This window comes from Lygodium microphyllum, chromosome 24 (genome assembly GCF_053477565.2).
Source record: "Lygodium microphyllum isolate KBCC chromosome 24, Lygodium_microphyllum_v1.1.10, whole genome shotgun sequence".
Taxonomy (NCBI): Eukaryota; Viridiplantae; Streptophyta; class Polypodiopsida; order Schizaeales; family Lygodiaceae; genus Lygodium; species Lygodium microphyllum.
Window position 1 is genome coordinate 133,121,515 of NC_141158.1, and position 22,965 is coordinate 133,144,479.

A 22,965-nucleotide genomic window follows, 5' to 3' on the forward strand; every position below is an offset into this window, starting at 1 on the left:
GACACACTTTCTTATTGAAGCCGATTGTCGATGATTTGGATTTCCATTGCTTCCAGGCTATGATCACTACACAGAAGCCCACGGACTCAGAGCGTCTTTGGTATTTTCACTTAGGACATCTTGGCTACAACTCTCTTTACGAGTTGTCGCGTCACGGGATGGTTGAGGGCCTTCCATGGCTAAATCTCTCTTGAGAGGTCCATAAAGCACGTCACCTAGGTAAGCAACATCATACACCCTTTCCTCTGCAGTCTTATCACTTGTGTTGTGGAATCTCTAAGGCTCATTGATGTCAATCTTTGTGGTCCCACATCCACTGCCGCCTTGAATGGTGTGCTGTACTTTTTGATTATAAATGTCTCAAGCATAAGTCCGATGCTTTCACTTATTTCGTTGCTTAGGTGTTGCTGCTTCATAACCAGACTGGTCATCGTGTGGGTACTATGAGTGATTTTAGTGGTGAGTTTATCTTCCACGAGTTTTCTCAGTTTCTACAAGAATAGGGCATTGCCTGCCAGCTCATCTCTACTAACTCCCTAGGATAGAGCTGGACTATCTTGAATATGGCACACTATGTTGTTTGCAGGAGAGCTTCTTGAGCGCCTTTGGGTTGAGACGGTTAACACTTCCATGTACATCCTCAACCCATGTGCGATTGCGGCGGTTCCTAAAAAGATTCCATACGAGGCATTGTTTGGCTCTCGGCATGTTATTTCTCACTTTAGAGTTTTTGGTAGTTGTGCTTATATGTACACTCCTAATGACAAGATAGCAAAGCTCACCCCTGAAGTTGATCCTTGATTTTTGTGGGCTATTCTTTTGAAGCGAAAGCCTATTGTTTGTTCGACCCTCAAATGAACAAGGTGATTGTTTGGAGGGATGTCGTCTTCGATGAGAGAGACAGTGTGCAGTTTTCTATACTAGACTCTCTGTCCTCACCTTCGCTCACATCATTTGAGATTGTGTCTACTGAGCCAGGTCTACTGCCTACTCCTAACCATGTGGGATTCGGGGATTCTTCCACCAAATTTCACTTTGGAGGGGCCCTAGAAGATTTGTTCGGCTCACCTCTCATGCTTCATATGCATCGTTGTTTACAATTGATTACATTGCCCATTTTGACTCGAACAGTTGGCTCCAGGACCCTTTGTGGCATGAGGCTATGGAGAAGTACCTAAATAGTATTGATCCAAATGGGACTTGGACATTGGTGGATCCTCCTCATCACAAGCCGGTCATCGGGGATAAAGTGAATTTTTAGAACCAACCTAAAGGTTGATGGTACTTTAGACAAATATAAGGCTTGCCTTGTAGTATAAGATTTTAGGCAAAAGCATAACATTGACTATAAAGAAACCTTTGCATCCACTGCTCGGCTCATATTATTTCATTTGTTGGTTGGGCTCGCTACTCACCACGGTTAGCCAATCTATCAAATGAATATCAAAAGCGTCTTTCTGAATGGTTATTTGGAGAAGGAAGTCTATGTGGAGCAACCTCCTAGCTTTTCTTCCATTGACTAGGCTGACAAGATATTTTGTTTGCGAAAAGTTCTTTATGGGCTGAAGCAAGTGCCGAGGTATTGGTACCACAATATAGACGAGTTTTTACGGACTCATGGATACTGTTATATCCCCTATGATCCAAATCTATACATTTGCACCACTAGCATAGGTGTCAGCTATACCTTGCTATATATTGATGATATACTACTCATTGGCTCAGATTGTAATGTCTCCATTACTTAGTTTATTTTATGTACGTATACATTCTAAAGAAATTTGATATATGAATTATGAAGATAATTATTATTATTAATAATGAGGCATTATATGTTAGTTTATGGAAGAAAGACTTGGGAGACCCTCCCAAGACTAGCGTATTAAAACTATGTTTATAGTATAGAATAACAAAAAGAACTAGCCTAGTGGATAGTCACTTGGCAGTTAAGTGCAGTTGGATGACAACACTGCCAGGATGGGTGATCTCTCGAGAAGATTTTCCTACAAGATAGTGGGAGCTTATGGCACGTAGCCAACGGCCCCAACAAAGCCTTCGTAGCCCGTTGCTAAGTATGCCAATGCCAAGATGCCAAGGTCTATGCCTTGGTCGCCGCCTTAAGTCGCTAGCCTTGGAGTAACGGCCCTGCTCGACTACGCACCACACGTTGCTTGACAGTAGATTTGTAAATTTTTATCTTCACAGTATAAAAATGGAGCTCCCTCTCTGACGTTATCAATTATGTCATTAGAAGCGCTAAAAGAAAGTGTTCTCTCTTTGTCATCGATGATGTCATTGAAAAACGCTAAAAAAGAAAGTGTCCTCTCTTTTACCCCCTCCCCCGTGCAAAACTATAAATTGAGTCCTCGGGGATAACCAAGAAGGGGAAGAAGAGCAATCTTGACGAGGACGAGATGCTGATCGAGAAGGAGGAGACTCTATTCTACGAGATGAAGAGACATCATTCCATTCAACTTAAGGAAGGGGATACGCACAAGGTCTCTCATCCTCTTCTACTCTAATCTGAGAAGAAAGACACTGAAGAACTTTATCCTATTCTATCAATCCAGTTAGAAGTCATACCTCTACTCTCGACCCTATTTCGTCTACTATAGAGAGAGAAGTATTGCTCTCTATGAGACAACAAGAACCATCCACGAGGCCTACATCATTGAATCCTGCAATAACCATCATCATCATCGAGAGTCTTATACCCTTGCCAACCGGTATTAGTTCCGTATTCTTCTTCTTCTACGAATCATATTTCCGTCATGGCCTCGAAGAAAAAGAATTCAAAAGCGGAAATCACAAATGACCTTACTAATGTGGAGGCAACAGTTGGAGTTGTGAGCACGGGAGTCACTAACGGAGTCACGGGCGCGGATTACAACTCTTTACCAATCGCGATACCATAGGTTTTTCTAAAAATTTCTATCCGAATTCAATAGAAATAAGATAAGTCTCTTGAGAAATACTGCGATCTTAGAATATTCACTTGGTAAATTATTAGAATATCTTATAGACTAGAAATTGTTAGGGAAACTATGAAAACCTAAAACTCAAGAGAAATCATGAGGAATTTTAATGTTAATCCCATAGAAAAGAAGACTAGTGAATTCAAGACGAATTTACTAAGAAGGAAACCCTGAAGAAACTAGCCAAGGATATAGTTTTAATCTAGAAGCTCTGATAGAAGATTTAGGGAAAAAAAAAACCGAAAATAACTCTAAGTCAAAGAAATTAACTCAAGGCCAAGAAACTTGGTTACAAGAATAAACCTTAAAGTGGAAAGTTAGAGACCCCAAAATCTAGATGCCCTTAGTTAAATTCCAAGGGGAAGAGTTTATTATGTGAAATTCAAGTATCTATTGCTACTAGATTAATCATCCCTTGAAAGTTGCATGATTGATTGAAGTTATAACTACTTGAAGACATTAATCTTGTTTGTGGTTTTCTAGATTAGATCTTGATTGAATTAGATATTGGAACAGAAAAAAATTGAGGAGCCGTATATCTCCCCCAAGGATAGGTGCTAAATTCCCTATACCAAGAGGGGATGTTTTTACCGCCGCGGCAATATGGACCTGGCTCCGATGGTGAGAGGTCTCCTAGTAAGGATTGTATTAAGTAGGAGGTGGACAGGGTGCCAGGGGGGCTTTGGCTAGTAAATCCTTTACGCATCTAGGAACTACTTGATCCCCTGTACGGCCCAAGTTCTACTTGGGACACCCAAAAACGCTAGTTATAGGTGGATTTGATCTTGATGACGTGCAGATGCGCCGGATAAGGCAGTATGTGAAATTGTAATGTTTCTCTTGTGTGGACGGGAGAACACACATTATACAACATAATCAATGAATTGGTTTTATTCTGATTGTATGTCCGTGAGTAAATTACGCAAACGAAACACTGTGCATAAAAGGATTCTTTTTAATTAATGAAGCTTTTTTTATATATTTCACTTAATGTGGTAGGTAATTAGATAAATAAGAACTTCCATAGAAAGAAGCGGGTGGATGGATTTCGGACGAATCTAGTCCTATGGCAGGGTGGTCTTGGTTAGGTAAGAGGTTTCCCCAAAAACAAATGCTAGGAAGAAACTCTAGGAAGGGCCGATTTGCTCACTTACCTAGGGTTTGGTCTCATAACTGGAACTGTAAATTATCTTAGGGAAAAGGTACGACGGTTGTGCCAGAGCACTACGAGGGATTTCATAAATCCTTAGTCTGCTACTGGAAAAAAGTGTTGTATTCCATGAACCAAGGGTAATGGCAGTCGCTACTTCCGGACAAGAAGCCTCTCGAAGGACACCTCCGGATGTGAGCTAGTTGTTGATAGGTGACTGTTAGGTGAATTAGGAACCTTCACGGTTCTCCGTGGATAAGAGGAGGATGCTTCCCTTGCAGGGTAGACCTAGGGTTATAGAGCTGGACAAAATTCGATCATTCTGGTTAGAGTACCGATGGCGACGGCTGGAGAGAAACTTTGGGCGATTACTAAAACGTTACTTGTTACGTAATAAAGGCAGGTATGTTATACAGTTTCTAGGGCTTTAGCAGAAATTAAGGCACAACTTTGTGGTACCTTTGAGATGACAGACTTCTTGGGGATGGAGATTGTTAAATCCTAGGGAAATATCTTTCTGTCACAGTAGAAGTACGTCCTATAGCTAGTGGAACAATAATGCACTGATCAAACATGGCCAATGGTGATGTCTCTATATCCGACTATTCATCTGTACAAGGATACCTTGGCTTAGCCTTTTGATGCTCATACCTATCCTTTTGTTGTAAGGTAATTACTTTGGTTGATTCATACTAGGCCAAATTTTGCATTCTCAGTTAGTTTGCTTAGTGAGTATTTTAATACACCTAGAATGTCTCATTGAATTACTTATCTTTGTATATTAAGATTTTTAAGATGTATCTATAATTTTGGACTAACTTATGGTTATGATTTATGCTTGCAGGAGTACACTGATCCTAACTATGCGGGTGATCCTGACACCTGGCATTCCCATGGCCGCTACGGCTATACCTTGGGCACGATATCCATTCTTGGACCATGTGTAAGCAAGAGACGGTGGTGGCTTCTATGATCAAGGCAGAGTATTGGACTCTCTTTGATGGCACTACAGAGGCCATCTATCTAAGGAACTTATTGGCCGTATTACAGTTTTCTTGCGAGTCGCCTAACAGTTGTCTATTGCGACAATCAGAGTGCCATTGCCCTTGTGGGTAATCCTATTATCACCCCTCGAATACGGTATGTGGTAGTTCATAACCATTTCACCAAAGAGTAGGTTGAGCTAGGTACCATTTGCCTCGACTTTATGCTGTCAAGTGACAATTTTGTAGATCTTTTGACCAAGGTGATCAACTAGTGGGTTCCACAATATATTCTACCGTGGATCGGCTTGGGTATAGCATTCTCTACTTCTTTCGATTAACAGGGGGAAAGTACTTTCTCTTACTTCTCGTCTAGTTTTAGAGAGAGCGGTTTCCTCATAGAAACATGAAATGGGGAACAGGAATGGGGAACGGGGACGGGGATGGAGACGAGAACGCCAAACCTAGGGAACGGGGACGTGGGAACGGAAACGGCATTTAAAAAATTAAAATTCATGAAAAAAATTTAATATTTCACTCATAAGCCATGTGGACTCTGAAGTGTTAAAACTTAAAACCAAGGTATATAATCCACAAGGACAAATCATTTTAAGTTTTAACTTTAAGATATCATGCATCATTCTAAAACTACTCATTAGAAATTGAATTGCAACTTACAAGGCTCAAGAGGTAAGCTATTCAATTATAAATAATAAAATCCATAATACATATGCCAGAAATGATAAAACAATGAATAATGAACTAAACTCTAAAGTCTAAGCTAAAAGAACATGCCTATGATACCATTGCCAAAAAACTTAAAAGATTACAAATATGAAATTGAAGTCTAATCTTTGAAAGAACATGTTCATTGCCCCAAAAAAGACTACAAATATAAAGTCTAATCTCTAGACTAAAGTAAAATGCGGCATGCCAAAATAGCCCAAAGGGCAACTGCAAGCCTGCAAGACTCAAGTACAAATATAATATCGGCATGGCACAACTGTCAACAGCCCAAGTGTCACACTGTCATCAATGATCATAATATCATATATAATGTAAATGTGTCATGTATCATGAGACTCGTGATAAGTAAACTAAATCAAAGATCATGATCATGATCTGAGGCTGCTCTAGCCACTCCTAAAGTGCCAGCCTCATCATCATGTGTACCATGAATTGCTGCATCTCCCTCAACATCAGCATATGTCTCCTCTTTTTGTTGCATCTCCCACTCTGTGAATGGATCGGGCTTTGTTGTCATACTGTTACATAACATCCTTAAATTAGCACTAATGAATACTAGATCGTTTGCCCTCTCCACACCAAGACGATTCCTCTTCTTTGAAGCAATGTGAGCGTATGTACTCCACAATTGCTCCAAACAAGAGGAGCTAATTGGCTGACCCAAAATACGGATGGCTAGTTGCTGCAACTCAGGACCATCCGAACCCTAATCCTCCCACCACAAAGCTGCCCCAATCTTAGAGCGATCCTCCTGTGCATCCCCACAACCAAAAGAACCCTGAAAGGTCCTATAACATGAAAGCTGATCTCTAATCTTTCGTCTAGTGCCATGATCAGGCACTAGATGAGACAATATAAGTCTCCATGTATCCATAACCTCAGTGTCATTCTCCTGACCCTTGCCCCGGAACTCAGGATCCACAACAAATGCAACTGCATGCATGGGTGAGCTATAGGAATTCCACCTCGTCACAACTAAATGGTGTATCTCCTCATACGCCTCATCATTTGGTGCCAACTCCTGCAACTTTTCATTCAGCCTATCCATAGCCTCATATACCTTGTCAATGTAAGGTTGCATAGCATTCATAACCCTCAATAAATGTACAATAGGTGATACCATAGCATCTATCCGCTTGACATCATCCCAAAAAGTGGAGTTATTTGCTTTCTCCAAGCATAAGATACCTGTAGGAGTATCTGCTAATGTTGATGAGGTAAACTCATCACTAAGAAATAACTGCCTCAAGGCACCACTACATTCTCTTAACCTGCCTAGCATCAAGAAGTTAAAGGCAAATGTGGTATTAGAGTATTTTAAAAGTGTCTTCTTCGATCGCAAAGAGAAGTGATGGAGAAGAAACTGGTGATTCAAAACAAAGCTAACCATTTGAGCTCCTTGCTCTATGGCAGGTGCAATCCATGACAGGTTACCAATATCCTTTAGTAGGTTGTTTAAGCAATGAGCCATACAATATGAAACTGTGATATGCGGATAATATCCCTGAATAATAGCACCTGCTGTCCTATTTGCGGGCTCTCCATCTGCAACAAATCCCACAACATGCTCTGGGCCAATAAGCTCAACACTTGTAACCCACTCTGCTGCAAGTACATCTACTGACTTTCTTGTCCCCGATGCATCATGTGAAGATATGAAATACATTTTCCCACGAGAATAAGCAACCATACCATGAATGGATTACTTGCGTGTATCACTCCAACCATTAGCAATCAAGGAAACTCCATTTTTAGCCCACATGCTCTTTCTAGTCACTGCTGCTTGCTCAACAAGGCGCTTTTTCCTTGTCGAGCAAAGTGGTGCGTAATGTCTCTAATGATGGAGGTACATACGAAGGGCCATACTCACCAATCTTCTTGCACATCAATTTAAAATACTCTGACCTGGCTACACGAAATTGAATGTGGTCATGATAAAAAAAGTGTGTCACTGATGTGTCTACCTCTTCCTTCTCTTGGGATCCCAACTAGCATTAAGTGTGCTTTGTCTATGTGCAACATGTGGCGTTAATGATGCCATGGCCGATGCAATGCCTGTAATAGGTGTGGAGGTAGCACTTCCTGATACTGACCCTGCTCTAGATACATCTGATGGGGATGGTGTCACAAAAGTTGCAGGGTCAATTGCAACACGTCGTGGTTTAGATGCAAGATAAGCTTGTTGATCTGCTACACGGTCACAAAGCTCCCTTCTCCAAGGTCACATTCGGACAAAACTGTACCTCTGAATTTGGCTCATGTAGGAGATGAGCTCGGACCTGATTATGCATAAATATTAAAATGGAAAAAGTGGCAATTGGTATTCCATATTCTAATATTTAAGTAACTTTGAAAAATTAAAATCAATAAAATTTTGAAATACAAATGCTCGGCTCGATGGATTACCTTGTTTGCTCCACTAGTTCGCTTGTATGGGCAAAGCTTGCATGTCCATGGTCGAGATCCTCCACCACTCAAAGGGCGGTCAGCATTTACTTCTTCCCACCATGACCAATCATCAGACCTTCTTTCTCGACCATCAACCCGACGAGCGGGGTGGGAAGATGAAGCCATTTATGATTTTACACTGAAAATTGAAGACTCAAGAGTCGAGAGAAGGAAAAATTGAAGGCTCGAGAGAAGGGAGAAGGCTCAAGACTTAAGACTCACTCAAGAGTTGAGAGAGAAGGGAAAAGGAGAGAAGGGAGAAGAAGAAGAAAATAGGAGAACTTTGAACTTGGAGAAGAAGGAAGAGAAGGGAGAGGGTTCAAGGAAGAAGGAAGAAGAGAAGGGAGAAGTGAAGAGAAGGTAGAAGGAAGAAGAGAAGGAAGAGAAGAAAGAGAAGGAAGAAGAAGGAGGAGGTTGGAGGTGGGAGGAGAAAGAAGAGAAAGAAAAAGAAGGAAGAGAAGAGAAGGAAGAGAAGAAAGAAGAAGGAAGAGAAAGAAGGCGGCTGGGAGTAGGACGCAAGCAAAATGGGGGCAGGCGGGAGTAGGCGAACTGGGCACAGGCGGGATCAGGACGCGGTTGCAGATTGTCCAGGCGGGATAAGCAGGCGGCCGGCCGTAGGTAAGTTGTGCCATGTGGCGTTCCTTGTCTCGTTTCAGACAGGGAACGCAGCAGGGAACGTTCCGTGCTGCGTTCCCTGTCTGAAACAGGACAAGGAACGTTCCATCAATTGGAAACGCGGTCCACGACGGATACGTGCCGGGGATGGCGATTCCACGTGCCGGGGGGCCGTTCCGGCCGTTTCCTGTCACTATGGGTTTCCTTCTCCTGAAAGGATTCCTAACTGTGTGTGTGTGTGTGTACGTGCACCAATTATATGGAGAATATGTGGAAAGAAAGGCAAGACGAGTAAGCAAGGAAGGCAAGGAAAGCTAGCATGCAAGCATAAGTGAAGATTGCCTTTGGAGACTGCCATGCGCAATGCTACGATCATAGTGGATCCAAAGTCGACCACTCCAAGGTGAACCGAAAAGGGATAAATACACACACATGTATATTTACATGAACAAAATGTTGATGCATGGGGTAATGCAAAGGAGGATGCAAATATTCATGCTTATGTAGAATGCTATGCAATGGTGCCACTTGGATAGTGTCCTCGCAAGGGAATTGTTCACTTGCCCAAGCGTCCTTTAACGATCATGTTATCCGATCCCTACCCGATTGCACCCTGTCCTCTCGTACGCCAGTGGCCAAATGGTCACTTTATTCATAGTTTTTCTCCTTTTTTTCTAGGCTTTCTTTTCTTCTTTTCTTTCTTCTTTCTCTCTTGAATCTTCTTTATTCTTTCGCTCTTCTCTATTCTTTTCTTTCTCTCACACAAAAACTCAAGAGAAAAGTTTAAAAAATCTCTCTCCTTCTGTCTCCCTCTCTCATGATTCATCCATCTCTCTCTCATATATACATACACACAATTGCACAATGCAACCATCCTCTCCCATGGATGATGGGCCACCATTAAAATTTCAGAATTTGAAATCTCTCTCTCTCTCTCTCTCAACCCTAAATCCCAAAGCACTCTCCTTTTCTATAAAAATCTTTCCTCCTACCCTCCCCCACCACACCCAAAAAAAAATCTCATTTATTCTTTCAAGTTTTCCATGCCTCCTACTCCTTTCAAGCTCTGCATCCTTCTTACTCTCTCAAGCTCTCTTCTCCCTTAATCTCTCAAAACTTCCAACATCCTCCATCAAGCTCTAGCCTCTCTAAACTCCCTCAAACTCTCTACCCTTTCCACTCCTTTCTTCAATCATCTCACCCTCCACCCATGACCCTCTAGGCTCTCTCTATACATCATCAATGGCACCCCCTCTCCATGAGGTCTTTCGCTTGCATTGTGCCTACTTCAAACGAGTGAAGGAGAAATCCAACACTTGCAAGTGGCAATGCAAGTATTGCCCAAAGCTTCAAATCTCATTTGTCACACACCTTCTCATCCACCTTTGCCACCTATTCTTCTTAGCATCAGACAAAAGCTCCTTTATGGGAGCTCAATGAGGCTTTCATTAGTAGGGAGAGTGGTGGTAGCCAACCAGGTTCTCAAAACCATGTGGAACATCACCTTGTGTTGGGCATTCTCTATTGGACAAGTTAAGCATCTCATCAAGAACTTCCTTTGGTCAGGAGTGGATGAGAGCTTGGCTAAAGTGAAGGTGGCTTGGGATGTCATCATACGACCAAGATCTAGATGAGGCTTGGAGATCACAGACCGAGAGAGCAAGAGAAAATCCTTATTGGATAAGCTTGCTATCACGGATCTTCTTCCAAGTGAGGAACCTTGAAAGAAGCTTCTGATAAGGAGGCTTCAGTCTATCACACCCACACATGGACCATGGCAACTTGGCATTCACTATATTTTTTAGGATATCAGGATCAAAGAATTAGGGAGGAACTTTAAGGTTAGATTTGAGTTGCTATTATCCGACCTTGGAGATATGTTTTATCTAGCATGCATAAGCTACCACTCACTACAATTGAAGATAATAGGAGGCAGCTGTTTCTCTTCATTTACTATTTGAGATCAAAGCTTTGGCCATACTCTTGGGAGGACTTACCTATCCTAGGGGAGGTTCTTTTTTCACGTTTTTGCCTCAATGGCAGACCGGTTGGCATTCCAAGAACTAAGATTGGGGCCATGACAGAGGGGGTTGGCACAAGGACATAGACACTTCTTAGACCTAGGTTAGTCTCTTCTCTAGAGGGAACATCCTTCTAGCAGCCATTGCAACTAGTAGAGACAAGTCATTCACTTTTATGCTTGAGAAGGATGGCCGCTTCTAGCAAGAGGATTTGGATCAAACAGAGTTCATAGGATGCTCCAAGGGAAGCTTTGAGGATAAGAGTGGTGGCACATTGTGAGAGAAAGTGGCACATTAACTCAAACCTAGCCACCTACCTCTAAGATGGACAAAGATATTGGGCTCATATGACGAGACTTCTTCAAAGATTGCAGTGGGATCCACAAGAGTGGGTCTGGAGGGATCCATTCCTTGTTGCCATGCGACATGGCCTTCTTTGGATGCACTACTAGGCTGGTGAGAAAGATTCAAACGAGCAAGATCACAGCACGGCCAGCAGCCACCTCCCATTGGCACAGAGGGGCCATCTACGACCATTTCTTATCATGTTTTGGGAGGAGGCTACATGACAACTTTAGGCTTAGGAAGATCTCTTCCTATGGCTATCAGCTGATAGGAGCTTAGCAGTTGGCAGTTGGCTTTTGTATATGGCAGAGATCCAGTGGCATGCATGAGATGTGGTGGGCTAGAGGGCAGACAAGAGGCATTGCCTATGGGACTTTCCCAAAGCCCAGGAGGTGTGGAGGAGAGCCCTATTTCATGGTACAGCAGAGAGGGGCTGCAGCTTGGGTCATAGACAGAGGCCTTCAGGTGAGCCTATCTTTTCTCATTATAGGACAACATCTGAGCAGGATCCCCACCTCAGATTACTCGCAGATGCAGTGGACCCAGGGACACTGTCACAGTTTGAAGCCAATCACTACTGTTATGTCCTGGTACATCTGTACCTCGAGGTGCAGTCGCGCTATAGACCTTCAGGATGTATCCACAGCAGACGCTCTTTCAAGGATTTGGACAGTGATCATCCATACTCTTCAGGGGAGATGGGAGAGGATGTAGGGCAGATCTGAGAGGATGAGGAGGAGAGAGGCCTTCGTCGGCATCTGGGACTCAGTAAGGTTTTTCCATAGTACCCCTTGCATGGTCTGGCATTGTAGCCTGCCAGATTGGGTATTTTCACAAACATTGTATCTGTGATGTACTACTCTACTCTCTACACAATTCCTTCTACCGTGTACTTTATGGCAACTGGGTGATCTCGGAAGTGTTATTCATGGAGTTTTCTTTTCTTGGGTTAAAAAAAAGAATCAGAGAAAATAATTATTTTCTGCATAGTGTTAGAGGATTTGAAAGCTCAGTACAACCAGGAAGCTCAATGATTGCTACTTCTTCTGTGCTAGTTAATGTGCTCTTCATGCAAATTCAAATAATAGATCAGTATCATCAAGATTTTACCTGAAGCTACATGAATGACAGCTGGGAAAAATTCCAACATTGTAAGTTGATACTTCCCTTTCCCTTTTCCTTTTATCAAGCTCCAAAATATTTGCACTAAACAGTTTTCTGCCATTCAAAAGCACATGCCTAGAAAATAGGACTTGCATGCAAGGCACAGTTTACGATATTGATATGATTATGTTCCACCAGAAACCAACATGCATAGCATGCCAGAGACATTTGATAGTTTTTCAATCAGTAAAAAGGATTGCAATGCCAACACCGAAGTTTCTCATGCAACTAGGTGATTTGAGTGCATCATTTAATTGTACCTCTCCTGTGCTCAACTTACCATCAATTTTGTTTCTGGTTGGCTGAAAAATCTGGAGAAATTGATTCTGAGTAACAACATACAAGATACAGCATGAGCATTTAATGGCATTATCACTGATTTGTATTTCACTCATAAAGTTTACAAGAGTTTTACACTTGTCATTTTAAGGATATATACAGTAAATGTTCACATGCATTTGCACTTTGACTCTTCCCAGCGAGGGGCCCTTTAGGCTTTTGTTCTGATATATATTCTTCTGTTGGTTAGAAATACCCAAAGGGCTAAATGACTACCCTAAATGGCTACAGTATAGAAAAGGAAATCTTGAATTTCCAGGTTAACCACTCTAATTGGGTAGCATACTCAAAGATGTGGGGGAGCCACACTGGTGTCCCACACAGCCACTGAATCTTTCCACCAGGAAACAACATGGGTGCCAAAGACAAAGAAAGGCTCCTCGCCTTTTCCTCATCATCTTTGAATTTCCCGGAGTTTTCCTAGAAGGCCCTCAAGCAGAGAGCACTCTTATACAAAATGGCTGGAGATCCTTCTGTTAGAGGAGTCCTGCTGCTCTATCACTTGCCTATATCTTGCATCCGATATGCCAAGAAGCTATGATGCCTTGCCTTCTAGATATGCCAAGTGACTATGATGCGGATGATCCAGACATCTTAGACATGCCAAACAACTATGATGCTGATGATCTCCAGTGTCTGGCCACTCCGCAACCTATTTGTGGAGGTGTCATAGCATGCCTCAACTATAGGAGCCACTCTACCATGGGATGGTTCTCATAACCAAGGCTAGCCCTCAAACGGATGTGGCACAATTGTCTTGATTTTCTCGTCTCAAACCCCAAAAAGCATCCTGCTCTAAGCAATGGGGTGAAAGCATCCTGCTCTAAGCAATGGGGTGACCGCACGTGCAATGTACTCAAGTTTCTTAGCTATAGCTACATGTCCAACAATCTAATGAATGATGGCATTACGATGGCCAAATGCTTAGAAGCAAGAGGCCATCTGTCATGCATGCAAACAGGATTTTGGGACATACCACTATCTTGGATCCTTTACAAAAATTCCCACAAAAAGCTCTATGAGCCCTTCCTCCTTTAGTACTTTGCTGCAACTAGGCTGCTTTGGCACAACCATTATTAACATGTTATTCCGGATTTCCCTTACATGTAAATCTCTCCCATGAGAGTGCATATTGAAGACAAAATAAAGATTTCCATTGCTTTAGTATGTCTGCATGCACATGCATCTGGACAGAAAATTCACTCTATTTTGAATAGCAATTCACCATTTGTTAACTGTAAAGTGTTTTGAAACATTTTCTATGGAATCAAAGGAGGCATATGGCTCTCTAGTAAGATTAGAGATAACTTTTATTCTCAACTGTTATCTTTTATTCTCAATCATTACCTCATTCAGCAATCCAAAGTCCTTGTCTTCTAACTCTTTTCCTTGGCAACTATACCAGATAAGTAATGCTTGGAAAAATCCTAGAAAACAACAATTTTGTATATGATAACACCAAACATACAGGTAGTTTTAGATTATTTAAATATTTTTCTTTTTTCACATATACATGTGTTATTTCTCTTATGTATGTTTTCGATGCCGAACACTGAAACAATGTCCAAATATTTGATGTGTTAGAAATTACTTCTAGAGGTATCTGCAAATTTAAAGTTCAGAGAATATTTGACACCTATATCAGCATACCCTAACCTTCAGATTATCAAAGCCTATAAGAGGGGCTTCAGCCAATCAAAGGTAGGAACTGCATTGCAGATGATGGGTTAAGATCCCAATAAGCTATTCATGGTCAAAATAACCATGTGGGTGCAGTCTTAATTCAAGGTGGTTGAGCTAATGCTTTTGATAGTTAAGTTAGACCATAGATAGTGTCACATTTTACCTTGCATCATCGATACCCAAGATCTCTCAAACTGTGCACAACACCAGCTTGCTATGCACTAATTCAGTGCTACAGAAATCTGAGAAGCCTGCAAAATCAGTGAGCCCCTATATTACCCTTATAGAGGAGTAAGCAGCAATTACTCAAAGGCTCACCATCCCAAACTTCAGTGGCAAGTGCAATGGAAACTAGTCTTCTACAATTGAGTGAAGGTTTCATGGGGACACGTGTTTTTAATGCTTAGCTTTGGCATTATTGAATTGTACACATATGAGGCGCACATGTGAAGTGCAAGTCAATTAATGCACGGTGACAGCCTAAGTACCCAAAGTGAGCAATTGGTAACATTGGCAAAAGTTGTGTAAAGTTATATTGGATAGGTACTTGTGGGTGCTTGGTGTGTTCAGGACATCAAGTTCTGACATTAGGGACTAGGCATTAATTAATTAACTGATGCTAATCTTAGGTCAATTAATGCTTGGGACCACTCGATGTTCCAAAGGGGTTAGTACAGTAAATGTAATGGGAACCAACCAATTAATGGGCAGGATAAAACTGATAATCAATTAGTTTTCAAAATTTTAATTCTAAAATTAAGTTAATTAATATTGAAATTTTCTTTTGGAAGAAGATGGCCAACTGGCAAAATTGCACATGCAAGCTAGGAAAAGACTATTGGGGCCTGTTGAGGGTGGTGGTAATCATTTTGGAGACTTAGAGAGGGTGGAGAGTGGCTTAGAGAGAGGAACCAGTCCATCAAAGGGAATGTCACGGACATGCCATGATCAAGTGTACGGATTAATTCTTGCTCATGCCATATGAATCCACACCCCATGCGAACGCCCCCTTAACAGGACATCCTCGGGCCAACCATGCGAATCCACCCTTGCCGTGGGCTTAGCAGGATTCAAACCTACAATATTGTTGTTATAGAACCTTCTAGAAAATATGCCATGTTATTGCATGCATCATCGATGATATCATCATAAAACATTCTAGAACATCTTTAGCTGCCCTCTAACACCTATAAAAGGAGGGGCTCGCCAAAGAGCTAGTCTTGCTAATGTCAGCCTTGGGAGCTCAAGGAGTCAAGATCTCCAAGTAAGTAACTTCGAGTTCGAGTTCTAGTTCTTGTCTAGTCATGGTATCTAGTATTGTCTTGTCTTTCATTATACTCCTGTTGTGTTGTCACTTTGTAATCTCGTAGTACGAGATTTTGTACTTCTAATATCTTGTATCTATACCTACGGTCCCGGGTTGTGGAACCCTTCATATCCTTTTGAGTCTTGTTGTCTATACCTATGGTCTCAGGTTGTGGGATTTTTCGTATCTTGTTATCATTGTACCTTGTGCCCCTACGTGGGATTATCTGGTAATCAAATCTTGCATATAGTCTAGTCTCTCGAGCATAGTCTAGTGCTTCCATAACAGTTTGGCAAGACTACCTTCTAGCCCTACTAAGCACCATGGAGGTGACCCTTGAAAGAATCGTGGCCTCCCTTCAAAATCTCCAAAAACAAATTCAAGACTTGAATGAACGACAAGCGCAACTTCAAATAGAAAACCCTATGCATCTAGGCCCTACGCTTCAAAAGATGCAAGACTAGATCTGAGACTTGTAGAATAACAGAGGAAGTGATCAGATGATTCCAAGTGTTTATCAAGCCCCAACAAGAGAACCCAAGATCAGCATGCCAGAGAAGTTCAATGGTGACCATTGGAAGTTTAAGGGATTCCTGCAACAAGTAAAACTCTATATTCACATGCAACAAGATAGGTATCCAGATGATGCTTCCAAGGTAGGATTCATTGGGACTTTGCTTTATGGTCAAGCTTTATCATGGTTCATGCCAATCTTTAAAAAAAATATGCAAGTACTTCATAACTATAAGGCATTTCTTTGTGAGCTGAGAGCTCACTTCCACATTTGGAGATGCAGATACTGGTCGAGTAGCAGAAACAAAACTTCAAAAGCTATGACAATCTAACCACCCTGCCTCTACTTATACATCTAAATATAGGCAATTAATCTGTGACCTCACTTGGCATGAGGAATATTTTATCAGCCAATTCAAATGGGGACTTCGAGATGACATCAAGGACCTCATGCTCACTATGCTTGAGGCAAAAACACTCAATAATTATATTATACAAGCCATCCAATGTGATAATAGATTGTTTGAGAGGAAGCAAGAAAAGTGAGAAGAATTAAGGTCTCGCCAATGGAACCCAGCCCTAATTAGAGACCCAATTAGAGAAGAAACCAAGCCCAAACCGATGCAAATAGATAATACAAAATTTTAGCCCTTAACCTCACAACAAAAGCAAAGACGAAGAGAGAATCATCTATGTCTATATTGTGGAAACCCTAGACACATTGCCCTAAATTGCCCAAATAAGAGGGCAAGAACTCCAAGAGTTGCTACAACCATCATCGACTGTATAATCTGACCTTGAGAAAAGAAAGAATCTCTTGATCCTAGCCACATCTATGGAAACATTCCTTGTCACACTCCAAATGATCCTGCTGAGAAAGACCCTTTCCCTTAAAGACTTGGTTGACTTCGGGGCCTCTGCATATTTCATTGATGATGTCGTGAAAATCAAGGAAAGTCAGTATATCTAGGAGCCAAAGCCTTTATGCACACAGCAAGGCAAGAACAGACCTACGTGATATATCATATACCAGCTCAAGAATCTAGTAAGGATGAGTCAGTCAAGCTACCAAGATAGTATCAAGAATTCCAAGATGTCTTTGAAAAAAAGAATGCAAATCTCTTGCTGGAATATAGACCATATGATTGTGCTGTAAAACTCCATGAGGGGGCCTAACCACCTTTTAGACCCATCTACAGGCTATTCCCTGATGAACTAGTTGAACTATGTAAGAACATTGATGAGAACTTAGCCCAAGGGTTCATTAGGCACTCGAATGTTAAGAAGAGTGCTAGGGTTTGCACTAAGAACACGCAGAGTGTACGACCACGACAAAAACACAAAGACACAGACAGACACAGAGGGCAAAACTCAAACCCTAAACGCAAAACTCAAAACTCAAACCCTAAATGTAAAACTCAAAACTCAAACACAAACAGAAGAAGGGAGAGAGAGAACACAACTCTGAAGTGAATGAATGCTGTAAATGAATGTAAGAGTGTATAGTGTGCTCAAGGGCAGAGCAATGTCGAAGTGTGACGTCTAGCGAAGACGGATCCCAAGTCTGTGACCGCCAGTCGGAGTGTAAGAGTGCTAAATAGTGAATGGCAGCAGGCTGGTCACCAAAACGCAGCAGTGTACCACCGATCGGGGGATGGAAATTGTGCATAGTCTGCTGTAAACAGCAGGCTGAAACAGTGTCTTAGAGTGTCAGGGCCTGCAATGCTGAAAACGCAGGCTGGTTGACCTTGGAGATGATGGACAGCAAGCTGAACAGCAGTCTGGGACAGTTTGGAGCAGTCGCCAGCAGCTGAGAGCTGTCGCCTACAGCAATGGACAGGCTGAAGATGATGTGGCTGCAGTCAATGATGGCTGGACAGCAGATGGAGGCGGGCTGCAGGCTGGAAACTGGACGCCAACAGCAAGCAGAGGGTGTATGGGCTGGTGTAACCTGCAAAACAAGGATGATTGCTGAATGGGAGCAGCTTGTCTATTTATAGATGTGGAAGGGCACCCCAAAAATTAGGGTTTCCACTAAACTTTCTCGAACCGCTCCCCATTTTAGGGTTTCCACTGAACTCTCTCAAACTGCTCCCCGTTTTAGGGTTTTACTCTAAAAGAGCATTTTTAGTGTGTTTTGGGGCTGTTTAAGAGGCTAATCAGCAAGTAATGCATATTTTAGCTCAAGATCGAAGTCTCTTGCTAAAGCCCCAATTCTATTCGTGATGAAGAAAGATGGGTCACTTTGAATGTGTGTGGATTATTGAGGACTCAACAAGATAACAGTTAAGAATCAATACCCTTTGCCATTGATATGAGAGCTCTTGGAACACGTTGAAAAAGCCAAGATCTTCACAAAGATTGATCTATGAGGAGCTTACAATCTTGTATGGATCAGAGAAAGAGACGAATGGAAAATAGACTTCTGCACAAGTTATGGTCACTTCAAGTACGGTGTTATGCCATTCGGTCAGAAATGCTCCATCACTATTTCAACATGTGACGAATGATATATTTTGAGAGCATCTAGATGATTTTGTAGTTATATACTTGGATGATATCTTGATACTCTCAAAAGATCCAGAGAAGCGTGAACACTATGTAAAATTAGTTTTGAAAAAGCTCAGAGAAAAAGGACTATATACAAAACTTGAGAAGTGTTTTTTTCATCAGGCAGAAGTGGAATTCTTGGGGTACAATGTCTCCCAGACAGGAATGTTCATGGACCCTAGGAAGATCAAGACTATTCTTGACTGGTAGACACCCACATATGTCTGCGATGTCCAATTTTTCCTTGGCTTTGCCAACTTCTACATGATATTTATCAAGGATTACTCAAAGATAGTCACACCACTCACCAGACTTACAGGAAACTCAAAGTTCTCATGGACCCCAAAAACCGAGGACTTCTAGACCCTGAAGATCGCTTTGACCACTGCCCCAATCCTACTCCACCTAGATCCTACCATATGCCTTAGGAGCCATCTTGTTCCAACATGGAGATGATGGTCATATGCATCCGGTGGCATTCCACTCAAGGAAGTTTTCCCCTCTAGAGATAAACTATAAGATCCATGACAAAGAACTCCTTGCCATTGTAGATGCCTTTGATACTTGACGTCATCATCTAGAGGGTGCATCCCATAAAGCTATATTCTATACAGATCATAAAAATCTAGAATACTTCATGATAACTGGCATCCTCAATCAAAGGCAATCCCATTGAACTTATCTAGGTTTGACTTTGTCATCACCTATTGCCCAGGACGCCAACAATACCAATTAAATGCTTATCAAGAATATCCTACTTGGCACCTCAGAAGGGAGAAGAAGCATTTTGATTGATAATGAGCAATACTACTCAAGCCAGAGCATCTTTAGCTAGCAGCCATCTCTAGTTGTCACCAAGACGACCCTACTTGATCCAATTAATCCATGAAGCCCTGTTGCATGATAATTTGGCCAACAATGTCAAGAGAAAAAATCAAGTGAAAAAAGAAAATGAAGCTTGTGAGTTTCAAGAAACTAATGGATTGTCATACTATAAGGATCTACTTTACATTCCTCTAGGAAAGCAGAGACTTGGGTACTCCAACAACCCCACGACACCCAAGCAGCAAGGCACTTTGAACTTAATAAGACCTTAGAGCTTATTTCAAGAGACTTTTGGTGGCCTCAGATATGGAGAAAAGCTAAGGAAAATATAAAATCATATGATACCTGCAACAAGGCCAAGCTACCTCGTCACAAACCACATGGTTTGCTACAACCCTTGCCCGTTCAAGTATGACCCTGTTCTTCTCTGTCCATGGATTTCATAATAGATCTTCCCAAATCAAACCAATATGACTCTATTCTTGTTAGGGTAGATAGGTTCACAAAAATGGCACATTTCATCCCTACCACCAAGACCATCACAGACGCAGCTACCGCTAGACTCTTCCTTAGATACATTTTTAGATTACATGGACTCCCAAATGACATCATCAGCAATCGGGGTCCCCAATTCATATCTAGTTTTTAAAAGAGCCTTTGCAACCTCCTTGGATTCCAAGTTAAGTTATCCACGGCCAATCATTCATAGACTGATGGTCAAACAAAACGGGTAAATCAAGTCTTGGAACAATATCTCCGGTGTATCACTATCATCAGAATGATTGGTTTGAGCTCTTGCTCTTTGCAAAGTCTGCTTACAATAATAGTATCCATGCATCTACCAAGTAAACTCCTTTCTTTGCAAACTATGGTCAATATCCAAGCATGGATGTACACCGCTTCAATCAAGTAAAGAACCTCGTCGCCCGAGATAAAGCTCAACACCTAGGAGATATACACCAAGAACTCAAGCAAAAAATCCAAAACGCTTAGAGTTAGTACAAGCAATATGCGGATGAGCATCGTCTCCAACATCCAACATACAAAGTTGGTGATAAAGTATACTTAGGCATAACCTCCAAATAACAAGGCCCTTCACCAAGCTAGACCACCAAAGATTTGGGCCCTTTGCCAAGCTAGACCACCAAAGATATGGGGCCTTCACTATCGTAGCCCAAATCAACCCAATTGCTTACCAACTCCAACTCCCCAGCACCATGAAGATCCACCCAATATTCCATGTTTCCTTGCTCGAGCCATACCATAGCTCACCACTGAGGGGGAAGAGATCTAATCCCCCACCACCTATCCAGATTGAAATCATGAAGAATTTGAGGTCAAGCATGTCTTAGACTTGAGATTGATTGAAATACCTTGTTCATTGGAAAGGATATGACATCAATAATCGCACTTGAGAACCTACAAAATACCTCCAAAGAGCACCTCTCAAAGTTAAAGAATTTCACAATCCAACGAAACTTGGACCAACCCATTGAGGCGCTTCTCGTGGGATTCGTCGCTAGAGGAGGGAGTGATGTCACAAACATGCCATGATCAAGTGTACTGATTAATTCTTACTCATGCCATACGAATCCACACCCCATGCAAATACACTCTTAACAGGACATCCTTGGGCCAACCATGTGAACCCACCTTTGCCATGTCATCATAGAACCTTCTAGAAGATATGCCATGTGATCGCCTACATTATCGATGATGTCATCGTAAAACATTCTAGAAGATCTTTAGCCGCCCTCCAACACCTACAAAGGGAGGGGCTTGCCATAGAGCTCCTCAGTCTTGCCAATGCCAGCATTGGGACCTCAAGGAGTTGAGACCTTCAAGTAACTTGGAGTTCTAGTTCTAGTTATTGTCTAGTCATAGCATCCAGTCTTGTTTCGTCTTTGTCTTGTCATTTTGTAATCTCATAGTACAAGATCTTGTCTAGTATTGTCTTGTATCTTGTTCATCCCCATCGAGGGAGATTATGTAATTTTGATATCTTGTATCCATACCTACGGTCTTGGGTTGTGGGACCCTTCATGTCCTATCGAGTCTTGTTGTCTATATCTACGGTCCTTGGTTGTGGTATTTTCCGTATCTTGTTATCATTGTACCTTGTGCCCCTACGTGGGATTATTTGGTAATGAGAATTCTTCTAACAAATCTTGCATCTAGTGTAATCTCTCAAGCACAATCTAGTGCTCCCATAACAGAGAACACCCAAAATCAGGCGATAGTTGATTGCACAGCATAGTAGGACAAAAGCAACAAGTTTTCTTCTTTGCCTTAGTGAGAGCTAGTGACAAAAGAAGAGGGCTCCCCAATCACACGAGAGTTTGACCCCTTTTCAAAGTTGTTGATGCTATCACAATTGCCATCAAACTATCCAAACGTTTCTCTCTCCATCTAATTTTCTCTCTCATTCTCCAACAATCCCTCTACAATTATTAGCAGATTTGAGCCATTGGTGAAAAGGAGCAGTGATTTTTGCTGCTCTAATTTATAGTGGCAATTAGGGTTTCTCAACCACCTCAAGATCCATGCCCACTTATTGAAGACCGCATACTCAAAATAGCAATCGTGAATTGAGAATTTAAAGTTGATTTGAGGAATGAGCCCATTTCCATTTAATTTAGCCTGCAAGTAAGAGCTTGAAGACCAATTTGTGCCCAAATTGTAATCTAATCATGGGGCAAATTGATTCTTAGTGCCGCTGGTCATTTATACAGCTATTTGTATTGAAGATTAAAAGAGATGAGCCCATATCTCAATGTACTTCAACCTAAAGCAATACAAGATAAAGAAATGCCACAAGGGGTACCTATAGAAAGCATGTTATCATTTAGTGGTTTGAGTTATGATGATGCCTCATAATATGAAGGTACACAAAGCAATAGGGGAAATGCAATGCCTAATCTTGGAAGAGGCATGCAACATGGGCAGCAAGGAGAAAATGTGGGTTTAGAACAAAAAGTGGGTCCCCCAAGGCTACAAAATGCTGGTGACAAGCAAAAAGCTAAAGAATATGATGACCGTTTTAAGGCTCAATTGAGGATAGTGACTAATATCTTTGCTCAAATGATCCTCAATTTACGCGATTCTTGAACTCTTGGAAGAAGGACAACAAGGGCAAAAAGAACATGTCATCCTCTAGAGCTTCTGAGCAGCAAGAAGCTACCAAAGGAGAGCCACTGCACCCTCAAGATGCTCCAAATGTTGCTGATGACCAAAAGAAACGTATGCCATTGGGGGTTGGTAGTGCCAATCTAGTGGATTTTGGACAGCAAGGCATACATGC

At 41.8% G+C, this 22,965-nt stretch overlaps 1 protein-coding gene across 8 annotated transcripts in view; it reads right to left on the reverse strand.

Annotated features, from left to right (window-relative positions):
* Positions 1–22,965, reverse strand: part of LOC148015669 (uncharacterized) — a 160,394-nt gene that overhangs the window by 87,369 nt on the left and 50,060 nt on the right. For 7 of the 8 annotated variants that reach the window (XM_087665044.1, XM_087665043.1, XM_087665040.1 and 4 more), the window contains exons 5-7: positions 14,135–14,214; positions 12,729–12,774; positions 12,395–12,502 (exon numbers count right to left, since the gene is read on the reverse strand). In XM_087665044.1, coding sequence (XP_087521170.1) covers positions 12,395–12,502; positions 12,729–12,774; positions 14,135–14,214 — 234 coding nt within the window. The remainder of the gene's footprint in view (positions 1–12,394; positions 12,503–12,728; positions 12,775–14,134; positions 14,215–22,965) is intronic. The other variant, XM_087665045.1, reaches the window with a different exon arrangement.